Source organism: Lonchura striata, chromosome 4, assembly GCF_046129695.1.
Source record: "Lonchura striata isolate bLonStr1 chromosome 4, bLonStr1.mat, whole genome shotgun sequence".
Taxonomy (NCBI): Eukaryota; Metazoa; Chordata; class Aves; order Passeriformes; family Estrildidae; genus Lonchura; species Lonchura striata.
This window is the reverse complement of record NC_134606.1, coordinates 46,540,943-46,562,814: the sequence shown is the minus strand read 5'-3', so window position 1 is coordinate 46,562,814 and position 21,872 is coordinate 46,540,943. Positions and strand designations below refer to the sequence as shown.

Below are 21,872 nucleotides of genomic sequence, written 5' to 3'. Positions count from 1 at the left end.
ATACATCCTTTTTTTTTTTCTTTTTTAGGAAAGAAGAATTAAAAGTAAATTATTTGAAACAACATTTATTCCTAGGAATACTTATTCCCTCTTGCTGAGGGAAGCACAAGAGAGGATTTTCTAAGACAACCCTTATACACTACCATCTGCTGCTGCTTGAACCTGGTGAACATATATATCATACATTTTCCTTTTGGCATCCCTTGCCAGTGCTTTTGAAGTTCACTAGGAATGCTAGGGCTTGTGAGAACAACAGATGGATTATATTCTTTACAGTCAAGGAGAAATATTATTTAAACTTCATCACCCAGATTTGCCAAGAAACCTTAGCATTGCTGTAACACAGCCCTGCTGCTTTATTGTGACCTCTCCTTATGGAGGGCCATTCTGAACTATGACAGTGACTTGCCTAAGTTAGCATTTCCTTTTGGTTGTGTTCAAAAAATATTTGTTTGATTTATTCCTCTGTGTTTTCATCCTCAGAATTCAATTTCAAATTATCCTCCAGCTGTACTTCCACTTCTTTTTACTTCTCTATTTGTAAGTAGTATTAACAACGTATTGGCTCCACATCAATATCCAATATAAATGAAAGTGTTTGTATCATGAGACTGAGTAAACAAAAAGTAAAAAACCCTTTGTTTGTAAATACACTGACTCAAGTAACACACTATTAATATGCATTTCTTTCTACAGCCTATCAGCCATTACCAAATTTGAACACCAGACCTTCAGCTTAATTAATTACATTTGCTACTTGTTCAGGTAAAACTAGAAAAAAATTACTTCAGAGCACAAAACACATTATGCTATATTATACATGGTCTTTTCCATGGATCCAATTTGAAGTCACAGTTCTGGATATAAGGCTGCATATTGCTCATGTGAACAAGCCTGAAATTGCTTAATCCACTACATAAATAATGGCACTGCTGAAAAAGTCAGAGAACTCACCACTTGTCCATCTTTCCCTGGAACACCAGGCACTCCGACAGAACCCTGGAGGGAAACAGACGCCAGTGTTTAGCAAATTAAACAGGTCATGAAACCTTTCATCTCATAATACCGTATTTAGACGTAATGGTGAATGTTTGCTTATTGGAGCTGCAATAAATTTTTGAAGAACTCATTTTTATCCAGGCTGAGCTCTCCATTCAGTTGAGATTTTATACAAACTAGACATATTCTCATATTGTACATTTTAAAGACCGCATGGCCTTTTCCAGAAACAAGCTTCAAGCTCATGTTTTGTAACGTCATAGATGTAAAAACTGAAATGCTATTCCATTTAATGCTCACAATAAGTTTTGAGACTGATCCTATGCAATCAAATATAGGACTTGAACAAAACTATTAATGCTTCTAGAGGGATCATTCAAGCTCAATAACTTGTGGCACCAATCAATCTCAAGGCTTTTAAGAGATAATATGCAGTGATTCAGTCTGACAGTACAAGTTACAGATACACTTTGAAACTGCACCAATATGAGTGCAATCAGCATTAAAAGGTCAATACAGGCCAAACACAAGTGACAAAGAAGAAAAAAAAAATTAACAATGACTTATAACATTGGAGGGATCTTTTTTACAAAGCTCTCATACTGTAAATTTCTATATGTGATAGGTAATTTTTTGAAGGATCTTGTGCTATGGAAGTTCAGTGAAAACACAAAACATGAGGAAAGCAGGAAAGGTGCACCTGCTTATACAGAATTCTCTTATTTATAAAGATGGCACTGCTCAGGACCGGAACTTAAAGAATTGCTGCACAGCAATTCCCTCTCTACTTTGGTTAGAGGTGTCACTAAAATTATCACCGACACCCAAAGGAAACGTGTTCAAAATGGATGCACACATTTTGTCAAGTAATAGAGTTGGGAAATCCTGTGAAACAGGAAAAGGAAGCAACTCATGAAGGTCTCAAGAACCCCCCAACAGCTAGTAACAGAGCTTTGAATCAGTAAGAAATAATACACCACATCCCAGCATATCTCCTTGACATACAATGTTCTCCTCTTTCTCCCAAAGCTTCCACTTTGGCATCCTTGTTGTCTCTTTTTGCTGGATGCGTGGCCATGGCTTTAAGCTGCTGCAAAAGGGCCTGAGTGAACATTTTCACCTCTCTGTATCATTTTTCCAGAAAACCAGAAGGCAAAGCTTAAGAAGGTATTAAACCATCGGCCTCAATAAACTATCCTATGTATAATAGTTCCTCCTCTCAGTGGCAGTTGATTATTTTTCTTCTGGAACACAGTATGCTAGAAAGTGTAAAATGAAGCTGATTCTACTGTGGTAAGTAAATGTTTATCAGATATTCAAAACTTCATCAGCACGTGGGGTTTGCTGATCTCATACATGGAAAATATCCTCCTCTACAATTCTCAGGGTACAGTTTTGTAATGGCAACTCAGACATGAGCCGCATTCCTGCATTGCTAAACACAAAGGGTAGTTCTCTCCTTCAGCCTGCAAACTCTATACAGCCCACAGCTGCCAAAATTCCACCAATTTGTATACTTTGGGATTATGTTTTTACATATTACAGGTTTTTTTTTCTTTTCTTAAAAAAGCTTTGTTTTAACATATGCTTTACTCTAAAGAACATTATCTCAGAAGTAAGGAAAGCAGGCATCCTTCTCACATATGCCAATACTACTTATGCCTTCCTCTTCTTTTTTATGCCCTTTATACAAATTATACCTGTTTTGTTACATATCTTTCATACAACTTTTCAATCTTTTGAAATCAGCTAGAAAATGATTCACCTTGGTGCTATGCGAGTCAGATGCCGGAAAAGTACCATTCACTAGCTGCTACTGCTGATATTCTGAGGACTGTTTTAATGGCGTAATTCCATAAATTCTAAACTCACTCAATCAAACCGAGGCAGTCAGCTTTAATGAGTGCAAATAATGCTGAAGGCATTCCCAGGAAGTCGGGTCTCAGGTTACTGAAGGAACAGGAAGACACTGGCAGACCACCTGAACACCACCGACCAAGCACTATTTATCAGCAACACCTATGTCCTTTGTTTCTGCTGGTCAATTCTTTAGTCATATGGCACTGATCTACTTGAGCAGAGACATGCATTTAATCAGAAACTGTATCTCCCCACCTTTCACAATGTTTTAACTTTGGTTTCTTAATCGCACCAGTGTTTGAATGAGAAAATTATAGTGACCTTTTCACCTGAAAGCTAAGCAGACAGATTGAAAACAGTCTGCTCTGCGTTGCTTGAACTTCTTATGATGGGGGAAATGAGAAATCTTGTGTCTCACATTATATGGCTCCATTTTGCAAAAACAAAATTCAGGACCTAAGGTAATTGATTCAATGCATTGTACAGTAGCTTAGTCACCATTTCTGCTTGCAATATGGCACAGGAGGAATAATCATTTTCACAGCATTGTGTTTATACTATACCTTTTGTCCTGGAGGCCCCTGAGGTCCCTGCAAAGGAAGAACAATTCAATTAACATCAAAACTCCAGCCAATTTAAACTGAAATGACTAATTAAGACTGTCTTATTGTGTAAGCACTCTGATACTGGACTGAAACCAGCTGATATTTTATATATCAAAGAAAAGTAAGAGTTTATGCTCAAAACGCACAACGAATCTTCCTCTTCACTTTTGGAACTGATCTAACTACAACCCAGAATACTCAAATTTTCCCCCTTCTAGTATTTTCTCTTCCAAGCCATCTGTTTCTTCTAATACTGAAAAGTCTCCCAGCATTAAGATGACTGTGGTTTTCTCTCTTGTATCAGCCAACAGCCAGTTGTGTGTCCACAGTAATATATCAGCTTGTCAGCACAAAAACAAGGTTCATGCAAACAAGCATTTTTGCGATAGAGAGAAGCATAAACCTCAAAATCTTCTCACCTTCTAAGTATCAGCACACATGACTGTGTTGTACCCAACCTGTCATGTGTGCCATCATTTGCAAGTTAAGAGAAAAATTTTTAGCTTCAGAAATTGTTAAGAATGCTGTTGGGAAGCAAAAAACCACCATATTGTCCCCATGACCTGAGAAGACAGGAAGAGATAGCTCAGCTCAGGAAAGCTTAACTTTCCTTAATGTCATACAGGAGTCAAAGTCTTGTTGATATTAAGAGGACCCATTTCTCACCTGGTGTCTCTGAAGTACCCAGGAGGCCACAGTGGAGAGGGGAAACAGATAGAAAGTAGATCTACCAACCACATCTAGGGCACTTTGGCAGTCGGTTTTGGTAACACCCAGACCATGTCCACCACAGCTCTGTGCACATTTGTCCCCAGGTTCCTACCATGGGCACCGGTGCAAACTGTGGGTGCTGGTGGTATACCAAGCAAGGTGAATTCACAGTCCATGAGGGTGTAAAAACCAACACAAAAACTGGCGAATTCAAATCCTTCTAATGTGAGAAAGAATAAAAGAAGAACTGATTGATACCAGAACTGCAATTATTCAGGAGAACAAAAGAATTTCTGCCTCAAAACGTGATGCTGATTTCATTCTAAAATTAGTGCGAAGTTAGGCAGAACCCTCCACTGTCAGTAGATGCAGGGCTTGCTGGAACATTGCTCCAATGCAACTTTAAACTGCTAACAAGAAAAAGCTCCACTGGTGGTAATTCTGAGTGCTGCATTCACTGATGTGGATGAAAGTCTTGCAGTTTTAAATGTGGATTGGTATCTCTAAGATTTGGTATCAAACCTTGGAAAAGCATAGATCGATGCTGCTTCTTGAAAGTTTGGCCTGATTGTTTTAACAGAAGAAAAGTATTGTGAGCATCTTCTTTAAACTGCAGAGACAGATTCTGATAAAGGAACCTGTCTCCCTTGCCTTCAAAAGAAAGCACAAGTACCTAAGCACTCAGCACTGGTGATGATCACAGCAATGAATATAGTGAGTATCTGCTTTTTGAGATGGAGAAAGATGTCCGCAGCTCACAGCGCTTCACAAAAAGAGCTGTTTAAATCAAGTCTTCTTTTCAGTAAGTGCCTGAGAGTGAGTGATCTGCTGGGTCAGAAATCACAAATAGAACAACAAGTCCACAAACAGTGTTCTTCCCTTTCTTCAAGTGTCTGACACTATCCTTTTCTTCTGTAAGAAAGATACAAGTCTAGCATTTTAAAAACGCCAAGAAATTAATGCTCAAACTAATGCTTTCCCTCCAGCAATGTTATCAAAATAGGCTCCAAATGTCTACATCCTGGGCATCAGTTGTCTGTTGACCTGTTGCAAACTAACCTGCTGCATTTCAGGGTTATTTCAGGTCTTGGGAAAAATCCCTCCATCAGTAGGCCAAAGTGAATACGGAACAAATGAAGACCTCCATCATAGCTCATACCAGCTATTTTTATGTCTAATCAGTTTTTATGTCTATATCAGTTTCTAGCTACTTAAGAAGCTATTAAAACCTTCTAAAGACCTTCAGCTATATTAAATTACCATTTGGGAGCCCTTAATACAATACCACTGTATGAAGGTAAAATGATAATTCACTTCCTAATATTAGCCCCCAAAGCAACCTGTTAAATGTACTCTCTGTTGAGGACTTTCTGCCTGGTGCTTGCAGCTGTCAGCTTGTGGGGCAGATATCATTCAAGACATTGTAGAAAACATTTTTTTTCCCCCCAGAATTTCCTCTTCATCCCTGACATCATTCCAGCTTCTCCAGATGAGTTACAGGATATGAAAATATTTACATGGTGCCGTAGTCTTATGGTGGCTTTAAAATGAATCATTCAGAGAAAAGATGCAGCAGATACTTATCCATAAATATCTTATGCAATTAGAAGTTTTCCATTTCTGGTACTTAAGCCTCTACTCAGACTGGAAATAGCCCTGGTGTTTCACATCCACTGAGCCACTTGATGACATGAACAGTCCTCAACAGCACAGCTACCTTCAGAAATTGTATGGTTATTGACTCAAAAAAAAAATTTCAAATAAAAGCTTATTTAAATTGATACATTTCACAATTTACATGGGGTAACAAGTTCTTTTTATCCTTAGAATATTCTGACTGCAAAACATACCTGAAGAGAAACATTTTCTTTAAAGCAGTACTCTCTAGCATTGGGAAAAGAAGCTCAAAGTCATTGGAAAATTAACAGGTCATTCACTGACAGCTCTCACCCCTCCCCCACATAAGCCAGCAACTATTTAAAAAGAAAATGTGAAATTAGGTTACTAAAAGAAAACTTAAAAAAAACAAACAAACAAACAAAAAAGCCTGCAGAACACCTCAGGATGGTGCTTATTTTTCTAAAATTACCTAAAATCTCTTATCATGGCACAGAATGACACTGGAGAGATAGAAACAAGCAAGTAAATGAAATCTGGTAATAAAAAAAAAATGAAATAATGAAATAATAATAATAAAAATACAAAAATACCCCAAACCAAACAAAAAAAACCAAACCAACAAAAAAAAAAAGCAACAACAAAAAACCCCCCAAAAAACCTAAAAAACCCCACAAACAAACAACCAAAAGAAAACCACCAAAAAAACCCCAAACCAACAAGGCTTTAGCTTATTTCCAGAGGAGTGATAGCTTTTAAAAGAATCTATGCAGAAAATTCCATATGAACATGTGGATTTTCCCCCCATATTACTCTACTGAACTGGGGAGCATCCTGTGGTACCCACTTGAAGAACAGACAGTAAGACCAGCAATAAAAATCTCTGTGTAGGTCTGGAGACAGAAGCAGAAGGCAAGAGATATGTGAACGTTTCCAGTCAGTTCCTCAGGATGCTTTGTTTTGATGTTTTTCTCTGGTTTCCTTCAGCTGTCCTGTGTTCTGTATAAGCTGCAGCAATATCCTAGCCCTGCTTTTAGCTGCAGCACAACCAAAGGGATGCTTTGCAAATGCAGGCTCAGTTAGGTTCCCCCTGGACAGATATTCTGCCCCTGGGTCCTGGCAGGCAACGCAGAGCTGCTGCCACAGGCTCCCACCTCAAGCCCAAAGCTCAGCTCTGCACTGACCCCACACACACACGGAACCTGCTGAAATCTCCACCTACATCTCCATCTACACCACACAGAACACACTGCCCCTCTGCCACCAACACATCTGGGTGTGTGAGGGAGGTAAAACAGAAACACACAGCCCTTTAAAACCATTGGCTGACCAAGAAAACAAAACAATCCCAGAAGTTTAGAATTCTTCTACCTTCTAACTACATATACATATATGTGATATCTGTCATTGATCAATGACAGATTATGTTGATAGCAAATATTTGACTTTTGCCTGCATCATTGAAAGCTGACAGAGTTTCCACAAAGGGATGCTTAGAATCAACTCCTAAACCACTGGCAATTGATGTCAAAAAGCTCTTTTTCTAAAGAGCATTTAGACTTCAAGAATTCCAAAGAAAGTTTGAGAAAACTGCTCAGATGAAGTGACTGCTCAGCGTTTTCTAGGATTATGCCACTTTTCCTCAAATTGACACATATTCACAGAGGAACCTCAATTGAGAAGGCTGAAAATTTTGGTTGCAAGTAGTCTTGAATAGCCCAGAATAGGAAGATAACTAAATATAATCAAAATAAAATATAGTTCTTGCTCTTTCAGCCACCATGAACATTTCAGAAGAGCCCTTTGCCATCACATCCAATTGAGTAAACTAGCTAGGCAGTTGTGACAAGCTATTGCAGGGCTTCACTGAATTAGGTTCTCGTTCGAATAACTGCACAGTAGGAAGATGAAAAATAAGGTGTGTATGTAGCTCCAAAGAAATTCAACTGCCCTCTGTGTTTCTCTGGAGAAGGAGAATTATTGATAATATCTAAACACTCCAGTTTTGGAAAACTGGGTAACTAAGGATAAACACAAATGCACACAAAAGTATTTTATGCAATTGTGTTTTTTAAAAGGTAAAATATTTTCATTATGACCTGCCATTCTTCAATCACTGTTTTTGGAAATCAACCAAACCACCAGAGATTGTAGCATGCCAAGTCTTTACATTATAGAAATGATTGAATGAAGTTGGACATTTCAGTTGGTCCTTAACAAGTAACAATTCAGAACAAATTAAAACAAAAAACCCCCCACAAAACAAAATACACCAAAAACTAAGAAAAAAAAACCCCTACAAACAAGCAAAGAAACCCAAACCCACCCTCCCCCCACTAAAATCAAACCAAACTGAAAAGATTTACCTAAGTGTAGTTAAAACAAAGTTTGGGGTCCGGTATTCTTACTACACCTCCTTTCTAATGTTACAATTTTATTTTCCTTTTACACTTTATATGTTCCCTGTGTTTTAGCAATCTTGAAAATAAGAAAATTCAGTCCTGAAAAGGTCAAAGCTGCAGTTTCAAAGAGAGAGAGTAATTCAGGGTGTGATGCATTAGTAACCTTTTGTATTCAATTTCTAGGGACTCTGTTGCTTAATGTTTGAAGAAATGTATAAATTAAAAAGTTGAGGCATTTTCAATTTGCAGGTCTGGGGCAGGAATAATGATTTGTTTTACAAGGTGTTAGAGTTCATGGACAATGAGCACAAACACCAAATGAAAATGCCTAACAAAAACACAAGGAAAACATGAATGTTTTTGTACACTGAATAAGTTATACAGCAAAGTAGGTCACAATGGTGCAATACACTGTCATACAAAAACTCTCTTATTCTAAAGCCTTGCAAACAAGAAAACCCCAAAAACACAACTGAAGAGCAACAAAAGAACCAGAAGGATTTTCTTTACTTCCATACCTTCATGAAAGTGAAAGCTCTTTGTAACCAGAAGACCTCTGGGAAGTATTGTGTCTGTATTTCTATGAAACAAAAGAAGTTCCAGGACTGTTCCTGAGAACAGATATTTTCCTTTTGCTGCCTGTAAGAATCATTAAACACTTAGAACAGAATAATGCAATTGTTTAGATTGGAAAATATGTTTGAGATCATTGAGCCCAACCGTTAACCTAACACTGCCAAGTCCCTAACAAAGCCATGTCCCTGACTGCCACATCTATGCACGTCCTGAATAACTCTAGGGGTGGTGATTCAAACCACTTCCCTGGGTAGCCTGGTCCAATGCTTGACAACTCTTTCCAGGAGGAAATTTTTCATAAAACCTCTGCTAATGCAACATGAGGCACTTTCCTCTTGTCCTATCACTTGTTACTTGGGAGATCAAACCCCACCTGGCTGCAGCCTTCTTTTCAGGTAGCTGAAGACAACAAGAAGGTGCCTCAACAAGCGAGCCTCCTTTTCTCCAGGCAAAACATCCCCAGCTCCTTCAGCTGCTCCTCACAGGATTTGTGCTTCAGACTCTTTAGCAGCTCCACTCCCCTTCTGTGAACACTCTACAGTGCCTCAATGTCCATCCTGTAGTGAGTCCATAACTGGACAGAGCACTTGGGTGTGGCCTCACCAGTGCCAAGTAGAGGAGGATGATCCCTTCCTTTTTCCCACAAACCAATTCCTTACCAGTCTAATGGCATAAAGAACTGAAAATGGAAACCTGAACTACCAAATATACAAGAAGACAAAGCACATGTTTCATACAAAGCATTAATCTGCATTTCAGTGGAGCCTGTGTCTGGATCCCATTTCCTTTGTGTAAAACTCTGAAAATATGTACCTGCATGGTTGAGGAGTGTTTCATAAAGACTAGTTTCTAGAATGCTAGAATTGCAATGTTCAGTTGAATAAGCTGTAATATTGATGCATCACCTAGGTATAAGAATGATCAGTTAAGAAAAGAGATTAAGTACAATGAAAAATATTTTGTAACTTCTTAAAAAGGAGTGACCCCCCCCTCCCCCCACGCTATCTACCTTACTTGATGAAAAGTGCTGCAGTTAATTAGTGCTGGAGAAGAGCTTCTTATCTTCATTCTTCTAGTAATTGTTGTGGCAGCCATTACCAAAGTGCAGAAGTTACAAAATGCCTTACTATTTTCCCTGAGATCTCCAGCAAGTTAAGCCCAGTGCAACTGTACTGGTGAGAAAAAAAATAATAGTTTCTGTGAAAGGCACAAGCTGAGAATTTCCATTTCATCTGCTAGTTCTCATAAACTTTTGCAGCTAAACAGCTTAAGAACAACACCTTATAAAATTTACTATGAACATGCTACCAGAATAAAACAAAGAAGGCGCCTACAGAACTCTGGCCATTGAAAACAAAATCACAATTAGTAGCTTCCCAGAGGAGCTATGAGGATTCCCAGCAGCTGAGAATCTGGCCTTGACCATTGGCCTGAAAGGCTGGATTGAAACCAGCAGAACTTCCCAGACAATTCTGCCTAGTCCCTGAGAGTTCATTTTAACCTAAGATGAAAAATAGTATTAATTAATTTTAAAGATGTGACATTCTACAGACTTAATGGCAAGGTTACACTTTTCCACTGTCTTTCACAAATATGGCTATATCCTTTGGAAGAACATCCTCCTTTTTCTGAATAACCAGTGAAAGCAATAACATTACGTTTTACTTTCTTGAACAGATGCCCAGTAAGTCTGTATAAACACAAAAGTACTAGTCTGGAAAACAATGTATCTTAAAGCAAAGAGATTTTGCATTTGGGTTAATAATCATAGTATAGATTTCTTTTTCAAAGAGGCACCTTTACCTGAGTTCTCTGGTTATTGTGGAGTGTTCTGTTCATGTAAAACATATGTAAAATTACTTATATGTCTTTAAGACCCATTTTGGGGAAGAAAATAATACACTGAGGTTTTCTTTCACTGACAGATGTGTTTTTACACTAAACATGCTTAAATTTACTTCTGAAAAAAGGAGTTGAAAACTTAGCATATTTTAATATTCCAGATTTCTATTAATATGAACTATGTGTATACTTTACAGACAAAAGCACAAAAAGTCTCCTAAATGGAAATTAGGAACAAAACCATCCCATGCACACCTTCTATCCCACTGCAGTTTATGAATCTGAACATGTCCATCTGCCAGTGTCAGCCTTTAATATTTTCCATCACTGACTCTACTTTCTCATGAATAGTCTGCAACCATAAATCCTAACTCTTGGGTAGAAAAGAATCACAAATCCATCCATTATTCACTCTGAAAATGAGAAAATTAACTGGAAAAACTCCTGCATGGTACTTAAGAGTCCTTATCACCAAGAATTGCAGACAAATGGCAGGGAAAGCAGGATGGATTATAAGAGGCAGGACACAACTTTAACTGAAAAGGTTGAAAAGCTACAGAAACTACTGGCCTTCTCTCGAGTAGTATACATTTTTCTAGTTCCACATAATATTTCAAAACTTAATCCCTTTGGTCACCCCACTGCTTGGCCTCCCCTGAATTCTCTTAATCCTTTCTGTACAGAGGAATGATACCTTCAACTCTCGAAGAAAGTACATCTGCAAGGCTTTCAAATGTCATGGAAACCAGACACAAATTTCAACTACAAATCATTCTTTCATTCTCTTCTAACATTAAAGAGGCATGCAGTCACATCTTTATAACCTAAACCTCCATCTCGCCTAAAAAGAAACTGAAATTTCTTGGCTCAAAGAGCAAACATATTCTTCCTGACACAGCAACATACAGAGTCAAAAAAACCTTGCAAAGAGTTCTCCCAAATATCTCAACTGCAAGTACAGACCAGCAAAAGAAGCATGCTGGCACTTAGACCACCTGGAATGATTTTTAACAGAGAATGAGACTCCTGTAAGAAACAACTGAATCTCCCACATTCTAAACTGTCCCACCACTATGCCATAACCCACACATTGTTTTTACAACAGAAACAGGGAAAAAGAAAAGCCATTCCTTTTTTGAAAACAAACTCTCTTGAACCAAAGCAGAATTCATGTCAGAGAACTCAAAGACTGTCATTCTCTGTATATGGTACAAGCAAAACTCTCCTGACTGAGAGGGAGAAAAGTTATTACTGCCAAAACATCACCCTGAAATATTATTTCCTTTTTTATTTACTAACACAGAACTTCATTGAATATTAAGAAAAACATGGCAACAGATTCTCGGTTGTAGCAAATTGCCATCTTTTCACTAGAGTCACTGGATTTCCTGTTTCATTGAAAGAAGAATATGAACGTTCTCAGAATTCCAAATGCATTAAAATAATATCAACTTTCTGTAAATCAAAGTACACATTGTTGCAGGTGTTTGAAGGAAAGGGTAAAACCCACAAGATTTGTTAAGGAGGAAGTAATTTCATTCAGAGTGACCTTGCAGCTGGGAACACTAAGAATTTTGGTGTGGGGAAACTAAGTTATAATGTCTACTGTTGTTCATCCTCTCCTGTCCTGAGAAGCAGAATTCCTGTGTGGAGATAATACATTGTCACAGACATGCTTGAGCCTTCTTTCTGCTGAGAGAAGGAGTGATCATAGAAGCACAGCCTTATGATAAACTGCTCCTGCAAAAAACCTTTGATGTTCTGGGGCCAGCAGCAGCTCCACCCCAGCCCTGCTGTGCACTAGGATGAGCTGAGCCTAACAGAGCCTGTACCCCTGTGTGTCTCTTTTCACTAGGATAAACTGAGCCTAATGGAGCTGTGTCTGTGTCTTGGCTGCCCAGTGTTGTCGGAGAGGTGATTAAATAAATCCACTCTGCATTTCAGCTGAGGCTTCCTGGTTACCCTGGTTACCTGTAGGTATTGATTCATACAGTAAGTCACTCATTACTCAGTGTGTGTCACAGGCTTGTGGTACATGCTGAGGAACAAGCTGGAAAACACTGTTACCCATTTCTGTCGCCATATCGTGTACTCTTCAAGAAATTTATTACCCTTCTTTTGTGAGAAAATAGAAAACAAAGTCATTTCAAGCTATGCCATTGTTGGTTCACAGGCTCATACTAAATTGCCAGTTCTATCAATACCATGTACATTAATCTATAAGCACCAAGGCATGCTACCAAATAAAGGTGTAAAAAATGCTTTTGAAAGAGAAAAATGTTCTGTCCCCATCATTATAATTCAGAGGTCAGGTCAGGCTTGCTGCTATCCTTAACTTGAACAGCACCATGGAATTTAAAGCCAGAGTGTGATCCTGTAGGCCATAAATAGCCTTCATCTTCCACAACTTTCAGCATGCCTTCAGCAAGTCACCATGTCATCTCTTCTAGCATGTAGTGCTCTTCTTGGCTCCATCTTGGAGGAAGAATCATAATATATACCACAATATTGCTTTTAATGGGAAGGACCTTGGACAGGCGGGCAAGTAGGAAACCACAGAGAGAGGGAGACCAGGACTGGTAGTACTTTTTGGAACTCATTGAACTCCAAGTTTCAGTTTCATCAAGAAGAAAAAGAGGAAGCTAACTCAAGACTTGAGACTGTGTGAAACAAAGGCCAATTCCTTACAAAAGAATTCCTGCAGAAACAACGTAGAAACTCCTCTGGGCAGAGACTTCCATTTCCCTTTACTTTGATAATAGGTGAAAAATGCATAAAAAGAAACTCAGGAAAAGGCCTGTGCTCCTCACCAAATAATACACTGTTTTTCCTAGCAATGCAATCTTATACCTTTTGGGAAATCAGCTATTCCTGGAGCAGTATCTGAATTTCCAGTATGAAAATACATGAAATGAATTATGGAAGTTGTCAGAAACAGCTAAATAGTCCCTGAATAATTGTAACATTTTCCACAGGGAAGAGAAGTCTGCAGATCTGTACTGGCATAAAGAGTATGTCAGAAGCACCAAGAAGAATAAAAAAACCTAATTACCTCCCTGATATCTGATGCTCTTTACTTGATCTATACATAACCTAACATTTAAACTGTCAGACTGACTTTTGAAGCAGACATTTGGAGCTGAAAATTTGTGTAATCTGGGATCTTTCTCCAACTCAAGTTTGCTGATTTGATTTTTAAACACCTTTTCTTGCTATTGAAACATATCTGCATTTAGAGAAACATAGTAGTAGCATTTATTTAGTTCTTACACACAGATGTAATGGTTATGTTAGAGCAGTGGGAATGCTCTGAACATGGGGACTAAAAGGAGATGAATTTAAAGCCCTCAAGGATCCTGTGACTCTGCAGATCTGGTCTTGAATAGAAAAACACTTTTGCAGAACATGAGTGAGTTCTGTCCTGAGGTCAAACTGGAGAATATTCCAAATCCAAGAAAACAAACCAAAAGCGCTCCCTTCCTAGCTATTTTATCTATTGTTCACAGGCACTCAGAAACCAAAAGAACAGAGTAAAAAAGAGCACAGAAGCATGTTAAAACATGAGGTAGTACCTTTGGGTACCTTTGGGAGGCTTTGATTGTACAATTAATAAACCTTTACTGCAAAATGAAAAACTACAAGACTTCAACTACCTGATCACAGCAGATAGTTCCAAGTCCCGCAATCTTTTTTTTTTTTTCTTTCAGAAGATATTGGATTTTGTCAATTGAAAGTATTTTGCAATTTGTCAAGGTAAAATATCATTGCACCTGTTTACATCTTCACAAATTCAGACAGCAATCATATCTGTACTGATTGTTGAGCTGATTATTACTGATAATCCTCCTCCTCAGAAGCACTCAGGAATCAAAACCACATGCCCTGAGCTACAATCTGTCATCTCTCATAAAAATAAAAATGACTGTGTTTAGAGAGATCTTAAGGGAGAAGAAGCACTGCATGTTCCACCATTCTGGGAATATGTGACAGGCAGAAACTTATGATGCCTTAACTTCTGGCTAAAGCTGATTTACAACCAGTGGAGCTTCAATTTAATTCCAAATGAATTGGAAGTATTTGACACACACAGAGGAAAAAAACCAAAACCTCAGAACAGAAGAACTTTCTGACAGTTTCAGTGCTGTCTCTTCACTGCTCTGTCAGGCAAAGGTCCAGAGCCCCTGTCACAGAGACAGCCTGAATTTTGGCCCATAAAACATGTAGATGCTTCCTGTGCTGCTCAGTGGTCTCTAGGTAGAAACAGCTCAGCTTCAGAGACAGTGTGAAGAGGGGGCCAGGAACTGGGAACCCCTGGCTTGGTTCTTTCTTGTTTTACTGTGACCTTAGCTGTTTTATTTCCTTCTGCTTCTCCAAGATTAAAGAAGTCGGCCTTATGGGACAGGTGACTGTATTTAAACAGAGGATGATTTCTTTCTTGTGTTTTCTTCACAAATAAGGCCTCAAATAGCCTGTGACATGGGAAGGTCAGGAAATACACAGCCACAAAGCTTTTTGGAATTTCTCTTTTTAAAATATATATGTCACGTTACACTTTCTTAGAAAACTGGAAGGATACTTACTGTCAATCCTTGTTCTCCTGGTTTTCCTGGCTCACCCTTCAAATAAAAAAGGAGTGAATAACTTCAGCAACACATCTTGAATCCAGTTTTCTATCTAGTAATAAATTATCTCAAGAATTTTATTCATAAACAGGTATGGCAGATAACTGCACATTAAACATAATAATTTCTTGCTTTTTAACCTGATAATTCAAATCACAGATATCTTAAGAAGCACTACTTCACAATCATGTAATGGTATAGTTCTTAAGGCAAGAGTTAATATTGGTGTTCTGACTCTGTCCCTTGGTTCCAAACATATTCCATTCCACTGTGCTAAAGGACACAGAGAAAGGTTATTTTAACATATGTGCTGTATCCCACAGTTTATATATTCCAAGATTACTGGTCTATATCATCACCTCAGTGAGCAGGCGGAACTTACTGTTGCCAATTACCATGCTCCATAAAACCATGAATATTGGTATTTTGAAGCCATGAAATTATTACTCAGCTGTTAAATACCTGGACTGGCTTTCAAAATGGTAACCCGTCATTTCCTCAACGTATTCTCATTTTGTGGGCACAACTCTACATACAGTCAGAATTTATCTTCTCCCCTTTCTTCCCATATGAACACATATACAATAAAACGTATCAGTCATACAATATGGGCTAAAAATACCTATCCAAAAAAACCCAGAGCTCCTATCATTTTAGTGGTTTGGTTTACATAGCACTCCCTTAAAAACCCAACTCAGCACAGGGCAGTCCATGCACTATTGTATCAGCCTAGCTGCAGGGTCTTCTTTAGCAGCTTTGTCATAAAAGAAAGCATGTCATAAAATTGATGAGAACTGCTCTGATGTTGTTGTTCCTGGCAACTGAAAAGAATCAGAGCTGCTTCTCTGGGTATGCGTGCATTGCACTCGGAAGCAAACACGCAGCATCTGCAAGCACACCAATGACAGCTGGGAGCAAGAAGCCATGGGGGCACACATTCTGGCCAGTCACTGCCCCAAAACACCATCTTACAGCTGTGGTGCCTGTAAACCTTCTTACTTGAGTAGGACAGGCTGGAAGAGAAGCCCTGCTTGTCTAACCCTGTAAAAAAGGCAATATCTGCTTAATGGTCATGGGTCACTCTAAGGACATCCTCCTATAGCTGTGTGATGCTGCAGTGCCCCAGCTCATAGCACAGTGCAGCTGCAGTTTTCAGCTCCTGAACTCAAAGGTCCACATAAGTCTTTACCTCAAAGACAAAGCTGTCCTTCCCTCTCAGCTAATTTCTCCCTTTACAGTTCTCCTATTTGAGTGTGTATCACACAGCCATGGAGCAACAAGCCCTCTGAGGATCAGGAACATTAACCTGAGGATACAGAACCTGAGGGGCAGCAAACTGGATGGCTTTTACCTGAGTGCTTGTTTGTATCTGACTCTAAAGCAGTATTATGAACTGATTTTCCATAATGTTATAGGGCTTAAGATAGTCACAGCTTAAAAACTATAAAAAGAAACTCTCTCTTGCCATCTAAAGTCAAAGTCACTAAAGAACTATTATAAAATGAAATGACCTCATTGCATAAAATGCATGACTTTCCTGTTATGAGAAACACTAATGATCCCTTTGCTAAAAAGCACAAAACAACACACTGTAACTAGCAAGGCCAGCTGGTTCTGCTAGCCCCATCTATGTATGTGAATTCTTAAAACAGCATTGCTGCAATCAGAAACGGATTCTGACTTCAGCCTTGCCCTTAGTAGATCAAACCAGCACCAACTCTGCTGACCACAGTCCATTTAACTACAATAAAAGAACACAACTGAGATCTAGATGAGGCTCAGTGCCTGATGTGCCACAGGACTAACAAGAAATGAGATGGTTGCCAAAGTAAATCATCATGAGACCTACAGACTTCTAATGTCACTCCATAACCTTAAGATAGAACTTTTGAGGGCAGGAGTGGTAAAAAAGCCAAGCCAAAACTACAGCAGCAGCTCTAGAATACTACATGTCTCTACTGGCCAGATTTGCTGGATTTTAACAAGAAATTTTAGCAGCATTTCACTATTATCATGGTATATCACATTTAGACAATTAATAACTGAATAGGATTAGAACAGAAGCGTAAGTATTTTCTTTCTCAGTTTTAGCTAAAAAGGCCCTGCAGGAAAAATGCATGCCATCCTGGCCCCATGTAACAAGTGACCCTTTTTCTTCAAGAAACCAGCTTCTGTTTCCAGTGCTGGTCCTCACCTTGCTGGTTGCCTATGTGTCTTCCTGGCCACAATCCTCACCTTTCATGGATGTGAATGTGTGTGTGCATCTGTACATGTGCCAGTTGATTTTTCATGTCTCTCTCCTGCTTGTGATTCCATTTCCACACTGATAACACAGTGCCATCCATGGTGAAAAGAGAGATACTTCTTTGAAAGGCATAAAAAGTAAGACGGACACAAAACATGAAACTAAAATAAAACACATACTTTTCTAAAAAGTCATGTGTTTAGGCATCCATTTAAGAAGTGTGGGATTCATCCTGTGCCTAAAACAAACAATACACAATGTACTGGATTCTGCTCCTTGTCTTAATGAACTACAGGTACCGAGCCAAAGAAAATGTTACTGTTCTTCTTGTTTAAAGATGGCAGAATCTAACTTCAAACTTCATCATACCCTGGGCAGCTTCAACAATTTATTACTTTATTCCATGACTTTTGAGGTTAAACCATTAAGAAGTGAGAAAGAAGTCAAGCCCATCCATGCTATGAGGCCTCAAATTCAGTTTTATCTTGAAGTTTGAATAGAAACATTTATTACTTGTGGAAAGGGGCGGACTTTCCTCACACAGCTATTAAACATCACTGAGTGACTGAGAAACCTTAGAAAGTGTAGGGAAACTGCCAGGGGTGGGAGGCAAGGAACCTTGGTCTTACTTCTGGCCCTGCTATATAGTTCTTCTCTGTGTCTGTGACTTCAGGTACACCTTGAAACCTGCCTGTGGTTCAGCTTCCCCGTGTCTTACCTGCCAGTCTTACCTCAGAAAATGTCTTTGCTGCTCTGCTGGCATACACTTGAGAGAAATGTGCACACCAAAGCAGCAACAGCGTAACTCACCGTTAAGCCAGGCATCCCACGAGGACCATCTTTGCCAGTATCTCCTGGGGGACCTCTGGGTCCTGGTGGCCCTGGAGGTCCAGGGGGTCCAGCTTGTCCTTGGTCCCCCTAAACCAATAAAAAACTCATCACAAATTTGTTTTAGAGGCATCAACCACATAAAAACAGATCAATTCACCCATAAAGAGTGTGAGACAGGCTGGAAGAAGCTGCCATGAACTGGACAGTGGCTTCTTCACTGCTTATGGCAGAAACAGCACTTTGCCTTGAAGACCAACATTTGTATTGGTTTGGTGCAATCAGCCACAGAGCAGAAGGTGCAGATTCTAAACTGCCTGTTTTTCTACAGCACACATGCCAAAATTTGGGATGGTCTTGAAATATTTTACTCATCTAGTTCTCCAGAGCAAGTGACTGTTTTTGATAAGCATCTCTTTGCTTCATGATTTGCATAATCATAACAAAGCTGAGGCAAAAAAGAAAAGTCGCATCTGAGAATATACAGATTTTCACAGCAATTTTCCAAGCCCATGAATGATACATGCATAGATTTCAAAACCGAGCATGGAAAATAACTGCTTCTTGATGGAGTTGTACATAATTTTCCATCTGTTTTGGGAGGCTATTTTATAGTGATAATTAGCTAACTCTTTTCATTTTTACCTATCAATTTGTAAAAGTCAATTTTGAAGAGAGTTGTCAAAACATATTACCTTCCCCTCTAAAAAAGGAAAGACACCCCAAAATGGAGCTTTAGATATTTCCAGCACATCACTGCAAACCGCTGGAAAAAGCTGCTGGCGTCTCAAACATGTCTCACTTCGCAAAGCCACCCATGGTCTTTTTACTGTTAATACCATTAACAGTTGCTGCATTTCAAAGCATTTTCAAGTGAACAACCTGCTATAAGATGGCATCTGACAAAAAGGTACAGCAAAGAGTAAACTGAATGTAAAGAAGAACCAGACTCCAGTGAGATGAAGCACTACCTTAATGAGGCGGCGTTTAATGAGCTGCTGATCAGCAGAGAGAAACCCATGATTGATTTTAGGAAACACCATCTGATCAGGCAGGTGAGGTCAAAGGTTGAAGATCAGAGATGAGAGAATTGAAGAATAGACATCAGAAGGCCCGAGAAAGAAATAAAGACATATTCATTAGATTTACAATAGCTATTATAAAAGAACTGGTGCTTCTGTCTGAAAGAAACTGTGCATTTTATTTTGGAAAAAGATTACCTTTATTGTACAGGACATACTGCTATGACTTAACTCATATACAGTGACTTAAATGTGTAACTGTTTTCTCCCCAGATTTTGCATGAGAATTCTGCATGTGTATTAGTTTTTTCATTACCCGGGCTCTAAAAATCAGTATTTTTATATGTTGTTCTTTCAGCAAAGCTTCTAGAGACAAAGCACCAGTTCAATTTTCAGTCAGATTTTCTAACCAGCATAGTGTGCCATGAAGAATGGTGTTATTTTTATAATGTCTGAAGTTCCAGCTTGACCAGATTGCTTCCTGCTTAATTTGCAAATCCACTTTGAAAAAATCTGGACGTACAGATTAAACCTCTGATATCTAACACAAATATCTGACTCTATGTGTAACCAGGATGGAGTTCACTGACATTTTCCACGCTCATGTATGCCTCAGGGAAGCAGAACAGAAAAAAACTCAACTGAAAATAAAATACTGTCAACGACCATAGGGAATGTAGGCATTTCCAGAGGTACACAGTTATAGATTTGATTCCATGCTCTGCATCAGGAGTACTTAGATCAAAGCAAAGGCAGTGAGGGCTAGCTTAGATCCACCATAAGAATTTACTGGTATTCCATAAAAAGCTAAAAACTATTTTTCATGTGCACTGTTATGCTGATACAGAGAGACCTGACTGAACAGGTACGTGTCAGCCACAAACCTTGACGGTGAGGATCTGATTACTGTGCAGAGCAGCAACTGTGGGGAAGCCTGGCAGACCCTAGGGACACAGCATAACATGGTACGAGAACAGCACGACACAGACATCACAGAGACAATTTACTAACAGACAAACAGAACAAACACTACATTTAGTACACCCCATACTGCTGACAGACAGGAAATGGCCTCTCTGTCATATGGGAAACAGAGTTAGGTCTGCACTGCATGGCAGATGCAAGTTGATACTTCACAATGAAAATAGAGAGATTTTAGAAGGAGCGATCCCATGAAGGTGTCTTTCCTTAAAATTACAATTGCTATGATCATTTGAAAATTGTTAAGACTATCAGCCAGCAGATAATGGTTGAAATGGTTGAGCCATTTTCAATTTAAATGTACTACAGCACTTTGAGATCTATGTAGAAAGCCTTGACTCTGGATTGCTGCAGAAGCTGACAGCCATGGCAGTATATTCTGAAGAGCTTTGCATAATTAATATCCTGCTCCACACATTCTGTTTAACATATGACATTCAGCACATAAATTGGTAGCACATATACAACTATGAACACTGAACATAAATCTACTGCTAGATCTTGGGTAGTCCATGATGGCCATGGTCAAAGTTTTCAAGACATACATAGCAGTATTTCCACATTAATTTCTACTCCCTCAGTTGCTATATGCCACATGTGGTTTATCATATTTTACTCTACCAAAATGTGCAGAACTTGTACTGTACTGGCACAAAAAGGGAAGAGTCTGGTGATTGTGGCCTGTGGTCACAATATTATAAGGGGGTGAATTCTGCTCTCAGTTCAACACCTTTTCTTGAGCTGCCTTGTAGGGTGTGAATTAAACCTTCTCATAAAGCCAAAACCTTATGCAGTTGAGCAGTGAATTCCTAAAGAGGAAATCCCTAAATCTTCTCCTTGCCTTTAGCACAGCACATTGTCAGAAGCAGAGGCTTGTTCAATGGCAGAGAGACATTAGGCTGAGGAACATTAAATTAAATACATCCAGGGAGCTCGAAGCTCCTATATGCCCACAGACCACCTTTATGAGGCAGAGTTGGCACAGCCCCTCTGGGGGTACTCCTGGAGCAAACATCTGCACCATGCCAGCTTAGCCCCTCCTAAAGGGAAGTCCTGTGTGACGGCTCCGCTGGTGCAGCCCACGTTGCTGCAGCACATGAGCTCTTCCTAGCCCAGCTGGCCTGCTGGGGAGCACCAACAGGCCAGGACAGCCTTCCAGGTCTCTCAGCTGCAGCAGATTCTTTTAATGTGGCAAATACTTGCTCTGTTCATCACACCAGAGAGCCTGTGGATCACAAAGACTACACCAGTCTTTACAAAAAAGGCAGAGTTACTTTTTGTTGCATACATGTTCTTCACTAGCATCTTGGAGATGCATTTAGCATTTTTATTCCTGCTCTACATCCGTGAGGTGAAGCTGAGACCCTGTAAGTTGACCCTATAAAGTCAGTGGTTAAATGCAGCTTTCCCACTTCACTGGGATGAATCGTAGTGTGGCTTAACCACATTGCTCAGTGACCTGAAATCTCCTCTTTAGAAACAAATAAACAGAAAACAAAACCAAAAAAGGCTAAAACTCACAACATATAAAGGGACTCATTCCAGAGACACTGGTAAGACTG

At 39.2% G+C, this 21,872-nt stretch overlaps 1 protein-coding gene across 1 annotated transcript in view; it reads right to left on the bottom strand.

Moving 5' to 3' along the window:
- COL25A1 (collagen type XXV alpha 1 chain) overlaps positions 1 to 21,872 on the bottom strand; it is a 294,301-nt gene that overhangs the window by 69,084 nt on the left and 203,345 nt on the right. The window contains exons 8-12 of the mRNA XM_021525517.2: positions 19,279 to 19,350; positions 18,290 to 18,397; positions 15,193 to 15,228; positions 3,423 to 3,449; positions 955 to 999 (exon numbers count right to left, since the gene is read on the bottom strand). Coding sequence (XP_021381192.1) covers positions 955 to 999; positions 3,423 to 3,449; positions 15,193 to 15,228; positions 18,290 to 18,397; positions 19,279 to 19,350 — 288 coding nt within the window. The remainder of the gene's footprint in view (positions 1 to 954; positions 1,000 to 3,422; positions 3,450 to 15,192; positions 15,229 to 18,289; positions 18,398 to 19,278; positions 19,351 to 21,872) is intronic.